Consider the following 19,738-nt stretch of genomic DNA (forward strand, 5'->3'; position numbering starts at 1 on the left):
GTGCAGCATTACAACCTTGGACACCATGTGATCCAGCTGTTGGAATTCTAACAAATGATGATGTCATAAATTGATAAGGAAGAAATTAAGCACCTGAGGATGTCCTTGTCTGCCCTTCTCCTTTTGCACTGGGGTCACATTAGCTGAATGAGGGAGGGAAACTGAGGGAAAGAAGAAACACTGGAATACTAGTCAGAACCAGTGTGCAAAGGTGTATAAAATAAATCATCTCGAATGTTGAGTGTCCTAGGTGTGTTAATGCCACTGCATTGTGTAAAACTATTCGTTTCCTTTACTTTCCTTTTAGAATGGGGTGCCTCGAGATTGTGCATACTTTTAAAGGGTGGCTTGACTGAAAAAGGGTTGAGAAACACTGGTTTAGATCATTGATACATTTGTACCAACATGTACATATAACTGATAAAGACAAACGGAAGGCTACACTAACAGATGTCACTGGACAGTGATCATCTATCAATTCATTATTTATTAAACACCGCTTTGTCATGAAAATCTTTCTCTGATAATAGCTGTGATAAATCAAAAAGGGACTGATTTTCCCACAGTAATTTTAAACCTGCATCTCTTTCTGAAATATACAAACACTTATTTATTGCATCAAGAAGGGTTAACTGCCCCCTGGTCATGAAGAGGTTAAAGTGGAACTCCAGCCAATTATTTTTTAAATATTTTAAATATAGAATGGGCCCATCTGGAAAACCCTTTTCTTTACAAGCCGACCTTTGGCTAAGCGTCAGGTTAAAGGGATCGTATAAAGCGGAGGTCAATGGCTAAAATGGACTTCAATGCTGTTTTCTAGCTGATAGGAAAGAGTTACCAATTTTTTTTTTTTTTATGTATTCCATATTGTAAAATTAAATGAGGTTCAATGCGGTTTGCAAACTGACCAAACATAACCAAGGATTTGCCATCAACCAAAACACATATAATGTATTTTCATGGTAATAGTATATGTAGAGTTTCCCACCTATTTTTAAATATAGATGAAATGTATTCTGGATGGGATTTCTTCTTCATTTCCTCTCCTTAGGGAAACTAGGCAGGGCTGTCCCCTGTCCCCATTACTATTCGCACTCGCCATCGAGCCACTAGCTGCCCTCATAAGAGCTAACCTCCTAATGGCGGGGTTCCGATATGGCGAAATCCAGGAAAAAATGATGCTATATGCAGATGACATGTTGCTGCTACTGGGAGACACTAATTTATCCCTGCAGACTATTATGAGCCTTATTCTTGATTTCGACCAATATTCTGGTCTGAAGATCAATTAGACCAAATCGGCGTTGCTCCTTCTGGATGGAGACCCTACGCAATTAGTAGCCCCCACATGTCCCATTCCAATTACTGACAAATTTAAATACCTGGGGATATACGTGACATCCTCCCCCTTAGAATATGGCGCATTAAACATTACTCCGCTTTTTCGTAAAAAAAATAAAAATTTGGAATAAATTGCCACTGTCAGTCACAGGTAGGGCGAATCTTTTCAAGATGATACTAATGCCCCAGCTTCTCTATCCCTTGCATAGTTCCCTGACTGTTATACCTTTCAAAACATTCAGAATAGTAAACTCTATATTTAGAACCTTGTTATGGGGGAAACGTACACCAAGAATTAAACTGGAACAACTGAAAAAGCCTAAGGATGGGGGGGGGGGGGGTCTTGCCCTCCCTAACCCCTGGCTATACTATGTAGCGTCTCAACTGCAACACTCAATTGGCCCCAACTTTGCAATGGTGAAAAAAGCTATAGATCCTATGCCCTCTACGACACGCATTATACTTACCTATATCAAGAGAGACTCCATCTCTCAAGGCCTTGAAGCCCTTAGTCTTACCAAACCAAACAAAATCCTGCCGACATACAGCCTCATTCAAAAAATCTGGAATAAGGCCAAATACTTACAGCATGCTACCGGGTATACGAAGTACAGACCGATCTGGAACAATAACAATTATCCAGAGATAGCGAAATTGGTGCATGGCATTTGATGGAAGAGTTATGGGATAATATGGATGTCCCAGATCTTTCGAGATGGGGTCCTGATACCTTTTGCGTCCCTGCAGGCTGAATACTCGCTACCCGATCATATGCAGTTTTACTACTTGCAATTAAAACATGCAGTCAGGGCACAGGGGAAAATGCAGGGATGGCGGCTGTCTCCTACTCCCATATTTAATCTTATACAACTGACAGACAAGGCTTTATATCCCAATGTTACAATATGTTAATATCGGAATTTCATAAAGCCCATCCTAGTAAAGCGACTTCAGGGTGGGAGAAGGATTTGGGGCTAATATCAACTGAGCAATGTGAAGAAGCATTTCAGGCGGTGGGTACTTGCTCTTTAAATGCAGCTCAGAAGTTGTCACAGCTGTATATTCTTTTACGTGCTCACTATACTCCCCTGAAGCTAAGCAAGATGGGATATGGTATGGAGCCACACTGTCCTAGGTGCAAATGAGACCATGGGGGACTTGATCCGTCTGCTATGGAGGTGTCCCAAACTCCACCTGTACTGGAGCCAAATCATAAATACACTAAAACATGGTATTTAAAGTAAAAATTCCAATAGACCCTAAATGTTGTCTACTGAACATTCTAGAAGGTGTTATAGAGGAGGAGCACCCCAGGACAGCTGTCGGAAGAGCCATTTTCCATGTCCGGAGGTTAATTCTAGTAATGTGGAAATTCGCTGATCCCCCCCACACATAAATCATGGGTGTCAGCCATGGGAAATGCACTACTTTTAGAACGTCATATCTACACAAGACGTGGCTGTCAGGGTAAATTTGAAAAGCTGTGGGGCCTATGGTTGGATACCCCTGGACTTAGTCCACGGGAACTGGTACTTCAAAGATTGTTGGTATGCCCGAATAAACCATAGAAAATTAAGATATGTCTTTAACAGTTGCATAACAATAGCTGCACTTCTTGCGGATTATTGGTTGGGTTGAACTACAATAGTATAATTTCTGATATATATGTAATGGTCTGGCCGTATATAGATACCAATATTTGTATAACTTCGATTGCCCACAAATGCAACCCAAAAAAAAAAAAAAGAGAGGATTGCCAATGTACTGTGACTGTAATATATTATATTGTATTGTTATATTAAGGGTTTTAAACAGTAAAACATTTTCCTGATTTTAAAAAAAATATATAGATGAGATATTTGAGGTATTTCACTTTGCTGAGATTTACCTTAATGTTATTTAGGTTCACATCAAGAAGGAACGGATCGTTGGCCTTTATCCTCTGCAAACTCTCTTCTACGTTTGTTGGGTTTGGCGGGTCATCAAATGCCGGTTTTACCTTTTCAGCTTTGACAACATCTGAAATTGAAGGCCATTATAATAAGTTTAGATGAATATGCCTATGACAACTATCAATATTGAGTTGATGCAACAAACACAGCTACTAAGAATTAGCAGAAATTTGTGTGCATGAACACTAAGGATAAGTAATAACCAAATGGGTTAGATTTACAAATCTCTGAGAAAACTGCTGGTTCATATCGAAGCATGACATGAATTTCTGGCCTGAACCCAAAAGTTGATCTACTACAGGCAAATGGATGGTTTCCTTTGCAAGGGAATTTTCCCCAGAGTTTATTGAATGGAGGTAAAGCTCTTCTGACTTCCATCATCCAATCATAAGCAAGCAGAAATTCTTGCACGAGATTGGGTATTCTTTGCAAAGTAAATTTTACCCCCATTCACTATGATCTAGGGAAAATTCCCTTGCACAAAGCAACTTCTTTTGCAAAGTGAACATCTTATTTGCCTTTAGTAAATCAACCCCAAAGGGGTTATTTATTAATGCTTCACAGATCTTTCATAAAAAGTAAAAAAAAATTACCAATTTTTCTAAACAAATCTTATGTGAATGACACATTTTTAGGAAAAAGTTTAAATTTGAAATTTGCATATATTCTTATGCATAAGACGTGCTATTCTCTTTCATTTCTGTTCTTGTGGATTACATTTTCTTAGCAGTATATAATCAGAGGTGGGTGAATGCACTAAGCACCCTAAGCCTCTGTCAGGAGCGACCATTGCTTAGTAAAAGTCAATTGACTTCAGTACAACTACCCTGTCGTCTTGTTTTTTTTTCCCCCCTCAATCATTGCCGGTGGCTATAGCTGCCAGCAGTGATAATGATATTCTGACTGCTGGAAAACTTTTTGCTGTCAGAATATAATAGCTCCACAGGAGGGATTTCACCATCACCACTGACTGTGTTGGTAGGGGGGGGGGGGGGTCAAGCTAATTTCTTTCCTTTAACCCATGGTTGAAGAAAAGAAAATTGCATAATGTATGGACTGCCTTACATTCAGACCATGTAGCAAAATCAGCCCCTGTACTATCCCGATATCAAATGCAGACAATAAATTCAATTATCTGTACAGTTAAAATTAAATAACTTAATAAACAAATTTACTTCTAAGATCTACTCCATCTTGTCCATCTTCATTACTCTCTGTTCTGCTTGCAAAATGCTGCACTCCAAGAACGGCTAAAAAAAAAAAAAAAAATGAAGACAAGGGTTAGCAATATAGGTTTTGTTGGTACAGATGGTTGTGGTCAGTATTAAAAAGCTTCTGAAATAACAAATCTCTTCAGAAAAGCCTTTCCTGTCTCTTTGCCTAACAACTGAACTTTTCTTCTTCATCATCTTATCCCCACACAGTTATTACCTTTTGTACTACTTGCCCTTCCCTTTTAGATTGCAAGCTCTCATGAGCAGGGCCCCCCTAACCCTCTTGATCTAAATTGTATTGTAAGTGTACTGTCTCCCTTTATATTGTAAACAATAACAATTTATATTGTATTTTTAGTGCAATATAAATCCTGTATAATAATAATAATAATAATATTCATGTATATTATGTCGATTTGGCTTGATAAATTTGGCACACAATAATTTAAAATGTTTTATTCATTTATTTCTGCTTCCTTTTCTAGACTAGAGCATGTTTTGAGTAACTACCTGCCACTTACTGTAAATCTAAATCCAATGTTAAAACCAAATGTGTTGGTCCTGTGAGGTCAAAATGTAAAATACATTTCATTCTATTTATGTCCTGCTTTGAATGTAATAATACTGGCAAAGTGTGCACATCAGGGCTAGATTTAGGGGGACACTGGGGTGGGCTGGGGTGGCCTGTCCCCCCGGAACAGAGATATCGGTATCAGGATCTGGAGGGGTGAGGGGGAAGTGTACAGTCTTGGAGATGCTGAGTTGACATGGCTGCACAGTGCCCTGCTCCTATCCACCATACTGCATCATTCGTTCCTACAGTGCAGGAGGGTGGACCAGAATGCAGGCGGCACTTGTTGCTTTGGTGCTGGCAGCCAGCCCGCCCACAGCATGGAAACAGATGGTGTTTATCCAGGGTAGTGATTCGGAAGAAGATGGAAGTCCTGCTAAAATATAGATCTATTCTATCTTATGCCCCCTGCCATGATGCTGCAGCTAAGGTGAAGATTTGAAGGTAGGACTCTACTTGTGAAGGAAGGGCTGAAGACTGTTAAGAGCACTGACTCTGATGTGATGGAGGCTCACTCTGATGTGATGGGGGGCTCTAATGTTATGGCAGGACTCTGAATACACTCTGATTGAAAGAATCTAATGTGTTGTAGGGACCTTGATGAGTTTGGAGGGGGGGGGGGGAATCCAATGTGAAAGGGGGACCCTGATGTCATGGGGGAACTATAATGTAATGGAGGGACTATAATATCATGGGGGGACTCTAATTTGATTAGGGGGACACGGATGTCATGGAAGAACTCTAGTTTGAAGGTGGAGACACTGGTGTCATGGAGATTCTAATGTGGGGGGGGGGGGGGGCACTGATGTAATGGAGAAACTGTGATGTGAATGGGGGGTATACTCTGATGTAATGAGGGTCTCCCAATGTAATGGGGTGACACTGATGTGAAGGGGGAACTCTGATGAAGGGGGGACACTAATGTGATGGAAAGATGCTAATCATAAGGTGGGCACTGGTGTGATGGGGATTCTAATGTGAGGGGGCTCTGGTGTAATGGAGGGACTCTGATGTAAATGGGGCTTACTCTATTATAATGGGGGTTTCCTATGTGATGGGAGGGACTTTGATGTGAAGGGGGCACTTATACCCATACCCCTCTATTTGTATTGGTCCCCACAGTCACAAAGTAAGTCGGGGTTAATCCAAAGATGCCTTATCTTCTATGTGCCCGGTTCACACCACTGCAATGGGCAAGATGTGCTGAAAAAAAGGACTGCATGGAGTACTTTTTTCAGCACAGAGCAGTGTGAGACAATACACTGCCTCACACCGTGCGGCCAGCAATTGAACGTCTGTGTGATATCTCAACAAAGTTTGTTTTAAAAAAAAAGGAAATAGTGCAATCCGCCAAGCTCATCGCTTTATCACTGCACTGAGCTCAGTCGGATCACACTACAAACTAGCTGCTGTGCTGCAGTGCAGCGTCTGGTGTGAAGCAGCCCCTCAGTTGTATTTCTGGAAGAGGAAGTAAAGAGAAATTCCCCCAATCATTCACGGCTTCTCTGTCAAAAATTGCAAAGCTATTCAAGCTGTGGTGCAGAGGACCAGTGAGCTACTGTAAATCTCCTTGTAAATGTATTAAAGTGATTCTAAAGGCAGAAGGTTTTTTACCTTAATGCATTCTATGCATTAAAAAAACCTTCTGTTACCAGCTTCCCCCAAATACTTACCGAAGCCCAATCTAGATTCAGCTCTGTGCCTGAGAGCTGCAGCGCTGGTTCTCTCTCTCTCTTCTCCCTCAAAGTACTCTGATGCAGCAGCGGGAGCCATTGGCTTCTGCTGCTGTCAATCACAGCCTGTGAGGAGGTTGGCAGAGCTGAACTGCACTGTATGTGTCAATTGACACACACAGTACAGCTCTGGGTCGAGCTTGCATGAGTGCCCCTATAGCAAGTGGCTTGCTATGGAGGCAGAAACAAGAGGAACCAAGAGAGCCGGCAGGGAACCCGAGAGGAGGAGGAGGAGGAAGATCGGGGCTGTGCACAGAGCAAGTAAGTATAACATGTTTGTTAAAAAAAAAAAATGTAATGTTTACAAATCACTTAAAATGGTGTGTGACGTTACTAATAAAATTATTCAATACTATTCCAGTTGTTTTCTATAACTACGGTATTAGTTTGGCAAATTAAAACAAAAATGTTAAAGTTTTTACAACAGGAGGTTTAAAATCTAGACACATTTTTAACCTTCCTAGCGGTATTCCCGAGTGTGACTCGGGGTTAGATTTTAGAGCCAAAAGCGGTAACCCCGAGCCACACTCGGGGTACCGCTAGGAAGATCGCTGGATCCTGGTAGAGGTTTTACTTACCTTGTCACCGGGATCCAGCGAAGAATGCAGGCGGTATGCGGCGGCGGAGCTTCCTCCCGATCGTCTGCGAGCCCCGGCTTCCGTCTCCGGCGACGTGACTTCCGCCGGGGAGTGGAACCGGCGGCAAATTCAAATGTAAAACACACCAAACACACTGATACCATTCAAAATAAAACAAACTCACATTACATTGCCCCCCAGTGCCCTTTCCTGCAGTTTTACTGTACTTTTTATGTAAATGTATGTATTTATATATATGTATATATATATATATACGTAATTCTTGTGAATGAGCAGCCCAAACCAACTGTATACATTATATATATATATATATATATATATACACGTATATATATATATATATATATATATATATATATATATATATATATATATATATAAAATATATGTATACATAATATATGTATACATACATATATATATAATATATATAATAAATGTATACAGTTGGTTTGGGCTGCTCATTCACAAGAATTACATGCAAAATAATGGTACCGCTTTCAGCACCTAAAATCCAAAAGAATCATACCGCCAGGGAGGTTAAGTATCCGAAATTAAAACTACTTGTTTTGCTCCATGAGAAATCAATCAGACACTCCCTTTTATTTTCTAGCCTGGCAAAATGAAGAGAGAATGTGATTGGTTGCTTAGAGGCAACACAAGCAGCTCTGCTTTAGACAGGTTGGTACAGTAAATTAAGCTTACTAGCGAGGTCGCTGAGCTCAGTGTCTGTGGCACTGGCGAGAGCTTCTTCCAGTTCTGGCTCCAAGGTCACCCTGTCCTCTGGCTGGCGATCCATTGGCATATGCTTGGGAACAAACACTTTACCTGTGTGAATGCAAAACAAGAGAGAGAGCCAGGTTCACAGAAGAAATGTATTATCGTCATTAGACTTTAGAACATATTAAAAACCAAGTCCATTTTCAATAAAGTTTTCCATGAACTATGCATACGCATTCATAATGTCCAGCTGTAGTTGTTATTGTACACTTTATAAAATAAGAAATGCAGCTGGACAATATCAATGTCTTTGTGGATATTCAACCAAATTAATTGCTTTTGTGAAAAGAATGTGTTTTGCAATGATACAAAGAATATACCAAGAATTTCCCATAATTTACTTTTATTATTATTACAGCTGGAGCATATTTATTGACAGTATACACAGTAGCACAATATCCACCAAACGATGGAATTTAAAAAAAAATTAAATAGCCATAACTTCCTGATTTAGACTTAATTTTGACTGGATTCGATCAGCTAGGGTGGAAAATTATCAGTTGTTTTGCATCAATCGTCGTAGCTGAGTTACTTAGTTCATGATACTAAAACTATCGTATTTAAAATGATCAGATTATGAGATTGCTTGGTGGAAACATAGATGCAATCGAAGACTTACGATTGTAGGTTATGATCTAAAACTATAAAAAAAAACACTTTCCTGTGTGTGACATATCAACTGAATGGGTTGTCAATCTTTAGATTGATTGTTCCTATCAGGAGAGATTGATGGTAAAATAAATCAGTTATAGAAGTGTGTGTGGATACAAAACCTGTGCTTTCCTACTTATTGAGTCCTGATCTGGAACTGGCATGCAGGCCAGGAGTTCCATGTTCAGTGGCAGGATATTGGTTCCAAGTAGTAAAGCCAAGATAAAAGTCCCAGAGCTTGCATCTTTAAAAATAATTCAATGCTAACATATCCCATATTTCTATGTTTACAGGTTTCCCTTTATGTTTAAACTAGGCCTACAAACTATTAAGGCTAAACTATTGGCCCAAAAATGTATGGTTCCCAATAAAATGTAGAATGAATTGTAATACTACAGAAATGGATCAGAGACTCTTTTTGGTGTCCCAACCGAATGTGCACCCCAGCAACAGGTTCTCCCTACTGAAAAACGAATTAATAAACTCATTATTGACTGCATCAACCATTCATGATCAACTTAAGGGTTATCATTTCTGCCCCATCTGTTAAAAGGTAAGTTTTCGCAAAGGTGATGCTTTAGTTAAAGGTAGAGTAGAGCGCTAAGACAGTCCCTGTATTCTAATATGTCTTAGAGATACTGCAATAGTAGAATCTTTCTTCCCATGTACACAAAAATGTGGGCTGTTCCCGCTATCTTTAGCACGTTTCAGGTGCTCCTGTTGCATCCTCCCTAATCAGGGCAATATTAAGACACTGGTGGACTAAGGGAAATTCTTTCGTAGGTGAACCAACACCTTTTTATCTGCCAGAGAGCTACAGGCGTTTATGGCTAAGTCCCAGCTGTCCAGCGTATTTTTAAATGCGTATTCAAATTTTCCAGTTTAACATAAGAAAGATCTTGGAAACCAGATAAACAGACTTTCATGTAGCAATTCAACCATTAACTTATCTCAATGAGTCGAAATGATGTCACTTCTCACTGTTGAAAGAGGTCTTCATTAAACCAGGCCTCCGAGATCTGGTGGTCTTGGCTTTCCTTAACCTCTTAAACCTGGCACCTTCCAATAATGGCAGCTTGCCAAAAAGCTAAAAAACCTCTATATGCCGCGTGGATCATCCACTCAGGAAATATTAAAGCTTTAAGTCAGCATAATAGCAGTTCAACCTTTCAGAAACAGGCGAGCAATGGCTGATTTGTGCACCTCTACTTTGCCATATGCCCCCCCTTGCTATGCACAATATTGATAAAATGTCATACTAATTTTTTAGCTAGTTAGATATAGTCATATACCAATAATGACTATAACAAATATACTTATGTCTGTAAAAATATTAGATCACTACTGAATAAAAATATATACAAAAACACACGACTATGGTAAATTTTCTTTAGACACATATTTATACAAAATAAATTAAAATGGAACTCCTGAGAACAGAAAAATTCTCCCCCACAGTTGGGCTTTTCCTCGTAAATTACTTTTACTTGCCTAACTACTGCAGGTTTCCTCCACATTATGAGACCAACCCCAGCACTTTGGCAGTTGCAGGCACTCTGACCTCATTAGGTACAATGCAAGGCCAAAAGCCCGGGAATTGTATGTGAGCATGCGGAGTGACCGCCCACAAGCTGGAGTATCAGAGAGAAGAGGGGGGCACTGGCAGCCAAGGGAAGCAAGGGGTTAGGTAAGTAAAAGTCTTTATAGCTGGTATCTTAGGCATAAATGAGCATTTAGAGGGGAGGAAGGGAGGGTCTTTCTTTTCCCTGGAGTTCAGCTTTAGGCTGCTGGTAACGTGTGTCCTGTGATCTAAGCACTACAGCTTAGTTCCCAGAGAAGTAAAGCTGCAGAATATACAGACTTCTCTGATTGGCCACAGGCCAGGAAATTAAAATCTCCCCCTTTTTCTTTGTATCCTGGTCATGTGACTGAACATGTGATTCGAATACCCAAACACAAGAGAAAAGGGGAAAGTTTTTCTTCACTCCTCGGACAAAGACCAATCTGAGCAGGTGCCTTTTTTTCTTTTTATTTACAGACTTTTGCACCTGTAGCTTTGTTGGTCTGAAGGCCAGGCACCCCTGCCCCTTAGCCTGTTTTTTAATATATGTTTCTGTCAAAAATATAAATATACTAAAAAATTTAGAAGTATTAGAAGAGAAGTCTTTCAACATTATTGCCATAGCAGGTCTTCAGACCCGGCACTTCAAGCGCAGAAATCTCAGTAGCGGAATCACCAAAGCATGTAAAGTATCAGGCAGCAACAGTATTTTCCAAAGCTAAAATAGCTTCAGGGAAATTAGGCTTTGATAGAGGAATATGATCAGAGCTTTTTTGGCCATACTTTTCTTGAAGGTCACAGGAGTGCGGTTACTTGTGCTCTACTGTGACCCAGAATCAGCTGACAGCAGGCTTTAGATGAGACCCATAGGGGTTAATATACTAAGGGTAAATATACATCACAGTGCAAAAGTGAATATATCGGCGCAAACAATTGGCTGTATGCAATCAACTAAAGGTGCTAAAATAAGCTGCTATACCAACTTTTACCACCACAAAACAATTCAATAATCCAAAACAACGGTACAGCGCTAATAAGGTGCATTCCGTGATAATATGTAAAAATAAAAGAACATATATCTATGCAATATTAAGGTGCTATAATACATAAATCTGTGCAGTATTAAAGTGCCATAGTACAAATAACTTACCGTTAGTTCACCGGTAACGGCTTTTCTCTTCAATCCTTCCAGGACGGCCTACATTTGGGAGATTGTGGCTCCGCCTCACAGGAAACACAACTAATTTGCAGCTGTTTAAAAGGGTCCCACCCATCCTTAGCTCCAGTAATAGGAAAGTAGTTTCCAACCGAACTTTAAGGAATATAGTTAATCAAACAGCTACATATAAATACATATACCTTTATATGTACATATTCTTCTAGAACTCACCACCACATAGGGCGGGAAGTAGGCCGGCCGTCCTGGAAGGATTGAAGAGAAAAGCCGTTACCGGTGAACTAACGGTAAGTTTTCTCCTTTCATCCTTCCAGGACGGCCTACATTTGGGAGGATAATAAAGGAATCCATACTGGCCTACCTTAGGGTGGGACCACTGCCTGTAAAACCTTTCTGCCAAAGGCAAGGTCTTGTTGCGACAGTACTTCCACACGATAGTGTTTTAGGAAGGTATCTTGACTGGACCAAGTGGCAGCATGGCGGATCTGTTCCCAGGATGCTCCGGCTTTTTTGGCCCAGGAAGTTGCCATGCTCCTTGTGGAATGAATGAGATGGTAACTGATTCCCAGTAGATCTGCTGGTTTTATCCACATCCACATATCGTCCAGACATGGGACCAAACTTTGGCCTAGTAGGTACGGAAGACCTACTACCTTGACCCAAATTTTTATAAAGATCCCTGGATTTGCTGCCAAGCAAAAAGGAGAAGCTCTGGGCTGTCCATGTGCAGCCCCCTCTTCTGTAACTATGGTGAATCCGAGAAATGCTTGATGTTCCCCGTACCTTGGAACATGTAGGTAAGCATTTATTATACCCAACATTGTCATATAGACATTTTGGTACAGATTTTTTGTGACCATGTACTTCTGTTCTATTTTTAAGGGACAGGTCATAGTTAAATTTGGTACCAGTTGCGAGACCAACTCCAATTGGTACCCTTCCCGATGCAGAAAGTAGGGACTGGCAGAGATGTTTTCCCATTGGGAAGCAAAATGGGTCAGTCTGCCCCCTACACTGACGCTGACGTCAGTTAGATTCTTTAGGTTTAGGCCCAGTTTTAAGGAACAACAAATTGTTCCCTTGTTTTCCTTTTCCTGGGCCCTTCTTCCTGGCCTTAAATGGTCTTTTTTGATTCTTGCCTTGGAAGTTTCGGAAGGAATATCCTCCTGATTTGTCCTTTCTCTTGGTGGGGAACTTTTTCCCCTTTTCTGCAGATCTGGACAAGGTATCATCAAGTCCTGAACCGAACAGTAATGAACCTTCAAAGGGCAGGGCACAAAGTCTTACTTTAGAGTTTGTATCACCTTCCCAAGCTTTGACCCAAAGCGCCCTTCTAGCAGAATTTACTAATGCTGCTGTTTTAGCCGATGCTGTTAATGACTCCACAGCTGCGTCTGCTAAATAGGACGCAGCTTTACTAATCATGTTTAAGGAATCTATCAAATCTTGTGATCCTGCCATACTGCGGACACGTTTTAACAGTTCCTTAAGCCAAAAGTCTGTATTCCTGGCCATACAGGTATCAGCTAAGGCTATAGTTGTATTGTATGCATTAGCATCCCAGGCTTTACTTAATGCGGATTCAATCCTGCGATCCATGGGATCTGTAATATGCCCGGCATTTTCAAAGGATAAATCTGTTCCTTTTGATAACTGTGCCAGGGGAGCATCAAGTTTAGGATTTTTTGTGAATACTTCCAATTCTTGAGGCTCAAAGGGAAACCTTCTTTTCCAGTTTTTTGGTCTGGAAAAGGCACGTGTAGGCACTTTCCATTCCTGGTGTATTATGTCTTTTAATGACTGGTGAATGGGAATGGTTCTGTACTGGGCTTTTCCCAAGCCCTTGTACACTTTGTCTTTGCAAGAAGACTTCTTTGCCGGGATAGGAATTTCTTCAGTGTCATATACCACTTTAAGAAGACCCTGCATATATTCCAAGGAAAAAAGATTTTTAACTTTTTCCCCTTCACTGTTATTTTCTGAGTCCTCCTCTGAACTAGAAGGGTCTCTTAAATAACTAGAACCTTCTTCTGGATCCTCTTGTTCCCTAACTTGAGTTGAGGGAATGGATAGAGAATCTTCCCAGAGGGATGGGGGTCCCCTTGACCACCCACCGTCTTGGGAGGACGCATTATCTGCTCCTTCCACTGCTGGGACTAGAGGGATAGCTGCTGTAGCCTTAAAGGACTGTATTGTAGCTACCATTTCCTCCCTCATAGATTTAAGCAAATCTTTCATTAGGTCCTGCCCTACCAATTTATTAATGCAGGTCTGGCATAAGGGCTTTGTGTAAGATTTAGACAACCTAACCCTGCATTCCCCACATTTTTAGTTGAGGATAGGGGTCTGGCAGGGGCTTCCTGTGCTGGTGGCGTACCCGTGACAACACATGAAAAGACAAGAAGAGAGGACACCATGAAACGACATAATCTTCTTGCCTACCACTACGGCAATATACAGGAAAAAGCATGGCATGGCATACCTGTCACATAAAAGACAGCGGCTGCTTGTGTCTCTTTCTGGGGCTTCCGCCCTCTCGGAGTCGGAGAGTCAGCCATGGTAGTACCGAGTTCGCTCCGATCCGGCGTCTCCTCCACGCTGGGTTTCTTCTGGGAGTCAGCCGCTCCGCCCCTTCCGCCGGAACTTCCTGTCTCCATAGTGAGGCTTGGGGCTCACCACTCGGCAGGAAATTTGAAATCCTTCCGCCCAGCGAAGTGAATGGAGGAGACTTCCTGCAGAGACCAGCAGGACTTCAGGTATGAGGGACCTTCACCACAAGGCAAACCGCACTACCTGGTATATTTGGCGACCTGAAAGCTCCTTTTTCCAAGGACACAGCTAGGGAGGAACCTGCTATTAGGCCGACCGAAGCTGCCTTCAAGGGGTACCGTCTTGGCCAGCTATTTGCCTCAGGTAAGTAAAAAAACAAACGTTCCGATGTGAGGTTGGAAACACAACTGAACTGGAGCTAAGGATGGGTGGGACCCTTTTAAACAGCTGCAAATTAGTTGTGTTTCCTGTGAGGCGGAGCCACAATCTCCCAAATGTAGGCCGTCCTGGAAGGATGAAAGGAGAAAACTGCGCAATATTAAGGTGCTGTAATAGAAATAAAGTGCTTGTAATAAATCAAATTCATATAATATATAAATAAATAATTGATAGATCCAAAGAGTCCAGTGGTCTTGTGCTAGAATTGGTGCAAAATTAGCTTGATGACGATAATCCAGCCAGTGTTTTAAAAGTGAATCTGTGTGTCTTCCACCACCAACACCTAAGATAATTGGCCTCTCACCTGAAGTTTTGACCTGTGTTTCACCACAAGGTCAAAATAAGCAAATAATCACCAGCAGGGATTAGCAGGCTCTCTCACAGCCTCTCAGTAGACACACTGCTGCCCGAAGATAGCCAAACATAGAGACACGGATCTCATCATGGATATCACATGAAAAATAAAAGGCACAGGATCTAATGCTCTCAGTATGAACAGGGGTTTTTATTCAGGACAAAAAATGGTAAAAAACTCACATGTACAGGCACTACTGAAAGTGCATGGAAACCGCAATTATAGAGCAGCAAACTAGCTGTAAGCTTCCAGGTTGCCGGTGAAGACTGAAGTGAAGACGGTGAAGTCGAGCGTCTGATTGACAGATGACGTAACGTGTATAGGGGGGTCGGAGTCTTCACCGGTAACCTGAATGCTTACAGCTAGTTTGCTGCTCTATAATTGCGGTTTACATGCACTATCAGTAGTGCCTGTACATGTGAGTTTTTTACCATTTTTTGTCCTGAATAAAAACCCCTGTTGATACTGAGAGCATTAGATCCTGTGCCTTTTATTTTTTATGTGATATCCATGATGAGATCCGTGTCCCTATGTTTGGCTATCTTCGGGCAGCAGTGTGTCTACTGAGAGGCTGTGAGAGAGCCTGCTAATCCCTGCTGGTGATTATTTGCTTATTTTGACCTTGTGGTGAAACACAGGTAAAAACTTTAGGTGAGAGGCCAATTATCTTAGGTGCTGGTGGTGGAAGACACACAGATTCACTTGTAAAACTGGACTCTTTGGATCTATCAATTATTTATTTATATATTATATGAATTTGATTTATTACAAGCACTTTATTTCTATTATAGCACCTTAATATTGCGCAGTTATTTGTACTATGGCACTCTAATACTGCACAGATTTATGTATTATAGCACCTTAATATTGCATAGATATATGTTCTTTTATTTTTACATATTATCACTAAATGCACCTTATTAGCGCTGTACCGTTGTTTTGGATTATTGAATAGACATCACAGAGTCGCTCCAGACTCTGGAGGGATCCTGAATATAATGTTGAGATCCACCCAGATGCCTTAGAGGAAGCCGGCTCAGGATCCCAGTGTGCCGCTGAAAGTCTGAGCCAGCTGTTCCCGCACCCTCCACAGGCCAGTGCTCCAGGGAGTGCTGGAGGGGCAGAGCTCAGAGCAGCGACTGTGAGTCACTGCTCTCTGCTCCCAACCGACCTGAGAACTGATCAATCAGTGGTTGTGTGATCGCTAAGTTCATGGGCTTAGAGCTGGCGGGGGACAGCTGCTGCATCAGATCGATGCTGCAGCCATAAAGGCGAGTATGTATATATGTTTGTTTTTTGTATTTCCTAAACTTTTCCTTTATGCTCGGTTCACACTGGGGCGGCACGACTCTTTACGACTTCGGGGGCGACTTGTGCATTCCCATGCACCACGACTTCGGAGCGACTTGCAGGGACTTCACATAATGGAAGTCTATGCAAGTCGCTCCGAGGTCGCCCCGAAGTAGTGCAGGACCCTTTTTCTAAGTCGGAGCGACTTGTGTCGCTCCTATTAGAACGGGTCCTGTAGCGGTCAATGGACCGCGAGGGAGCGCGACTTGTCAGGCTGACAAGTTGCCTGACAAGTCGCGCTAGTGTGGATCGACTCTAAATTTAGTCAAAAGTAGCCCTTTTTATTGTTATAATAAGCAGAATAAAAACACCTAAAAGAGTATTGTTATTTATACCTAAAATGTTCTATACAGTGGATAATTATCACAAATAACATTTCAGCCACTAAAAGATTTTTTACTGCTATGGCCCCTTTAACATGACTTGTTCTATCAGTCTGTTTTTGACCCGTGAATAGACAGATCAAAAATTGATTGCAGTGTATTTCTACGGGTGGCCAGATGTAAACGGATGTGAGTCCATTTACACACAATTACACTCAGGCCTGTTCAGGTTCGCTGGACCAAATGCAATGAGTAAAGCTGGCTGTAGACAGTTCAAATGCTGGCTAGTTCAGCAGGAACTGGCCAAGATTCGAACCGTGTGTAGGCAGGCTGAATGTACCAAGTTTATCGATCAATCAACTTGGGTACAACCAGCCTGTCGGATTTGCAGGAAAACAAAATAGCTCTGTCTTTAGCCGGCCTTAGGGTTCAGGTCCAATTTTGTGGACCTGTATAGATGTGAATAGACATACAGTGCCTTGCGAAAGTATTCGGCCCCCTTGAACTTTTCGAACTTTTGCCACATTTCAGGCTTCAAACATAAAGATATAAAACTGTAATTTTTTTGTGAAGAATCAACAACAAGTGGGACACAATCATGAAGTGGAACGAAATTTATTGGATATTTCAAACTTTTTTAACAAATAAAAAACTGAAAAATTGGGCGTGCAAAATTATTCAGCCCCCTTAAGTTAATACTTTGTAGCGCCACATTTTGCTGCGATTACAGCTGTAAGTCGCTTGGGGTATGTCTCTATCAGTTTTGCACATCAAGAGACTGAAATTTTTGCCCATTCCTCCTTGCAAAACAGCTCGAGCTCAGTGAGGTTGGATGGAGAGTGTTTGTGAACAGAAGTTTTCAGTTCTTTCCACAGATTCTCGATTGGATTTAGGTCTCGACTTTGACTTGGCCATTCTAACACCTGGATATGTTTATTTGTGAACCATTCCATTGTAGATTTTGCTTTATGTTTTGGATCATTGTCTTGTTGGAAGACAAATCTCCGTCCCAGTCTCAGGTCTTTTGCAGACTCCATCAGGTTTTTTTCCAGAATGGTCCTGTATTTGGCTCCATCCATCTTCCTATCAATTTGAACCCTCTTCCCTGTCCCTGCTGAAGAAAAGCAGGCCCAAACCATGATACTGCCACCACCATATTTGACAGTGGGGATGTGTGTTCAGGGTGATGAGCTGTGTTGCTTTTACGCCAAACATAACATTTTGCATTGTTGCCAAAAAGTTTGATTTTGGTTTCATCTGACCAGAGCACCTTCTTCCACATGTTTGGTGTGTCTCCCAGGTGGCTTGTGGCAAACTTTAAACGGCACTTTTTATGGATATCTTTAAGAAATGGCTTTCTTCTTGCCACTCTTCCATAAAGGCCAGATTTGTGCAGTATACGACTGATTGTTGTCCTATGGACAGAGTCTTCCACCTCAGCTGTAGATCTCTGCAGTTCATCCAAAGTGATCATGGGCCTCTTGGCTGCATCTCTGATCAGTCTTCTCCTTGTATGAGCTGAAAGTTTAGAGGGATGGCCAGGTCTTCGTAGATTTGCAGTGGTCTGATACTCCTTCCATTTCAATATTATCGCTTGCACAGTGCTCCTTGGGATGTTTAAAGCTTGGGAAATCTTTTTGTATCCAAATCTGGCTTTAAACTTCTCCACAACAGTATATAGGACCTGCCTGGTGTGTTCCTTGTTCTTCATGATGATCTCTACGCTTTAAACGGACCTCTGAGACTATCACAGTACAGGTGCATTTATACAGAGACTTGATCACACACAGGGGGATTCTATTTATCATCATTAGTCATTTAGGTCAACATTGGATCATTCAGAGATCCTCACTGAACTTCTGGAGAGAGTTTGCTGCACTGAAAGTAAAGGGGCTGCATAATTTTTCAGTTTATTTGTTAACAAAGTTTGAAATATCCAATACATTTTGTTCCACTTCATGATTGTGTCCCACTTGTTGTTTATTCTTCACAAAAAAATTACAGTATTATTTCTTCATGTTTGAAGCCTGAAATGTGTCAAAAGGTTGAAAAGTTCAAGGGGGCCAAATACTTTCCCAAGGCACTGTAAATGGACACACATTGGTTTACATTCAGTCATCAATAGCGATTACATGGGTCCATTTTTTACTTCATCACAAGATAGAGAAAAAAAAAACTGAACATTCATAGAAGTCATATATGTGATATCCATTTCTATTCTGATCTAGCTCAGCAGGGGATCAGTCTATGGGTTCCCTGCTGAGATGGATCAGAGGGAGCCCATGTGAAAGTGGCCTAACAGACACATACACTGTGTTATCCTGCAGTTGTAGCAATATCTGAGACCTATACAGTGATGTTTAACTCAGCAGTGACAAATGGAACCGACAAATATTTTTTTAAGTCAGCCAACAGCTTTTTCCTCCATCCTCACTCTACCAAGGTCATTTCACACTTACCTGATCTTGTCAGAATGTGTGGAATTTGATTTTTATCAGCCAAAAGAACATAAAAGATACCGTAAGCTATAGAAGCAACATACACCTTAATAAAAAAAGTAGATGAATGGGACAGCGCTGTATACAAGAACACTCCCAACCTATAAATACATTCTAATTTTCTGTTACTGGTTTAATAACATGGTAGTATATCAATACAATGGAAGAGAAAAGGCTTGCTATACAGTAATGTATTTTACAGTGAGAATTATATAACATGCACAAGTAGGATATAGTAAAATATAAGAAGCAAATTAATAAATCAAATGTTTTTACTATGGGGATGGCTGCATACACCCTTCATGTTAGTGCTGGGAGTGGACAGAAATAAAATAATACTGGTCAGAGCCAAAGCTAGAATGAACATGGGAGTGGCAGTATGTAGAGTGAGCTGAGAACAGTTGTTACTCCTAAGATGAAGTCAGCTAACTTCTCTATTATAAAGCAACACATCCATTATAACACTGCAATAGAAATGGCCACAGTACAAAGACAAGTCTGGAAAATATATATTGTATGCATTGCAAGCCATCATTGGATTGAGTGAAGAAGACTCCTGTTAGGCTTTTTTTAGGCTTCCCTTTGGGGAAATTTCACTTATCTTTCTGGCAGTTAAAAGAACAAGCCGTCTTCTTTAGAGCTCTG

At 41.1% G+C, this 19,738-nt stretch overlaps 1 protein-coding gene across 1 annotated transcript in view; it reads right to left on the bottom strand.

Moving 5' to 3' along the window:
* Positions 1 to 19,738, bottom strand: part of LOC309554096 (tropomodulin-2-like) — a 190,038-nt gene that overhangs the window by 21,295 nt on the left and 149,005 nt on the right. The window contains exons 4-6 of the mRNA XM_082255637.1: positions 8,116 to 8,238; positions 4,469 to 4,543; positions 3,230 to 3,360 (exon numbers count right to left, since the gene is read on the bottom strand). Of these exons, the coding sequence (XP_082111763.1) occupies positions 3,230 to 3,360; positions 4,469 to 4,543; positions 8,116 to 8,238 (329 nt within the window). The remainder of the gene's footprint in view (positions 1 to 3,229; positions 3,361 to 4,468; positions 4,544 to 8,115; positions 8,239 to 19,738) is intronic.

The sequence above is a fragment of the Pelophylax lessonae genome (genome assembly GCF_965119305.1).
Source record: "Pelophylax lessonae genome assembly, chromosome: 4".
In the NCBI taxonomy this organism is placed as follows: domain Eukaryota; kingdom Metazoa; phylum Chordata; class Amphibia; order Anura; family Ranidae; genus Pelophylax; species Pelophylax lessonae.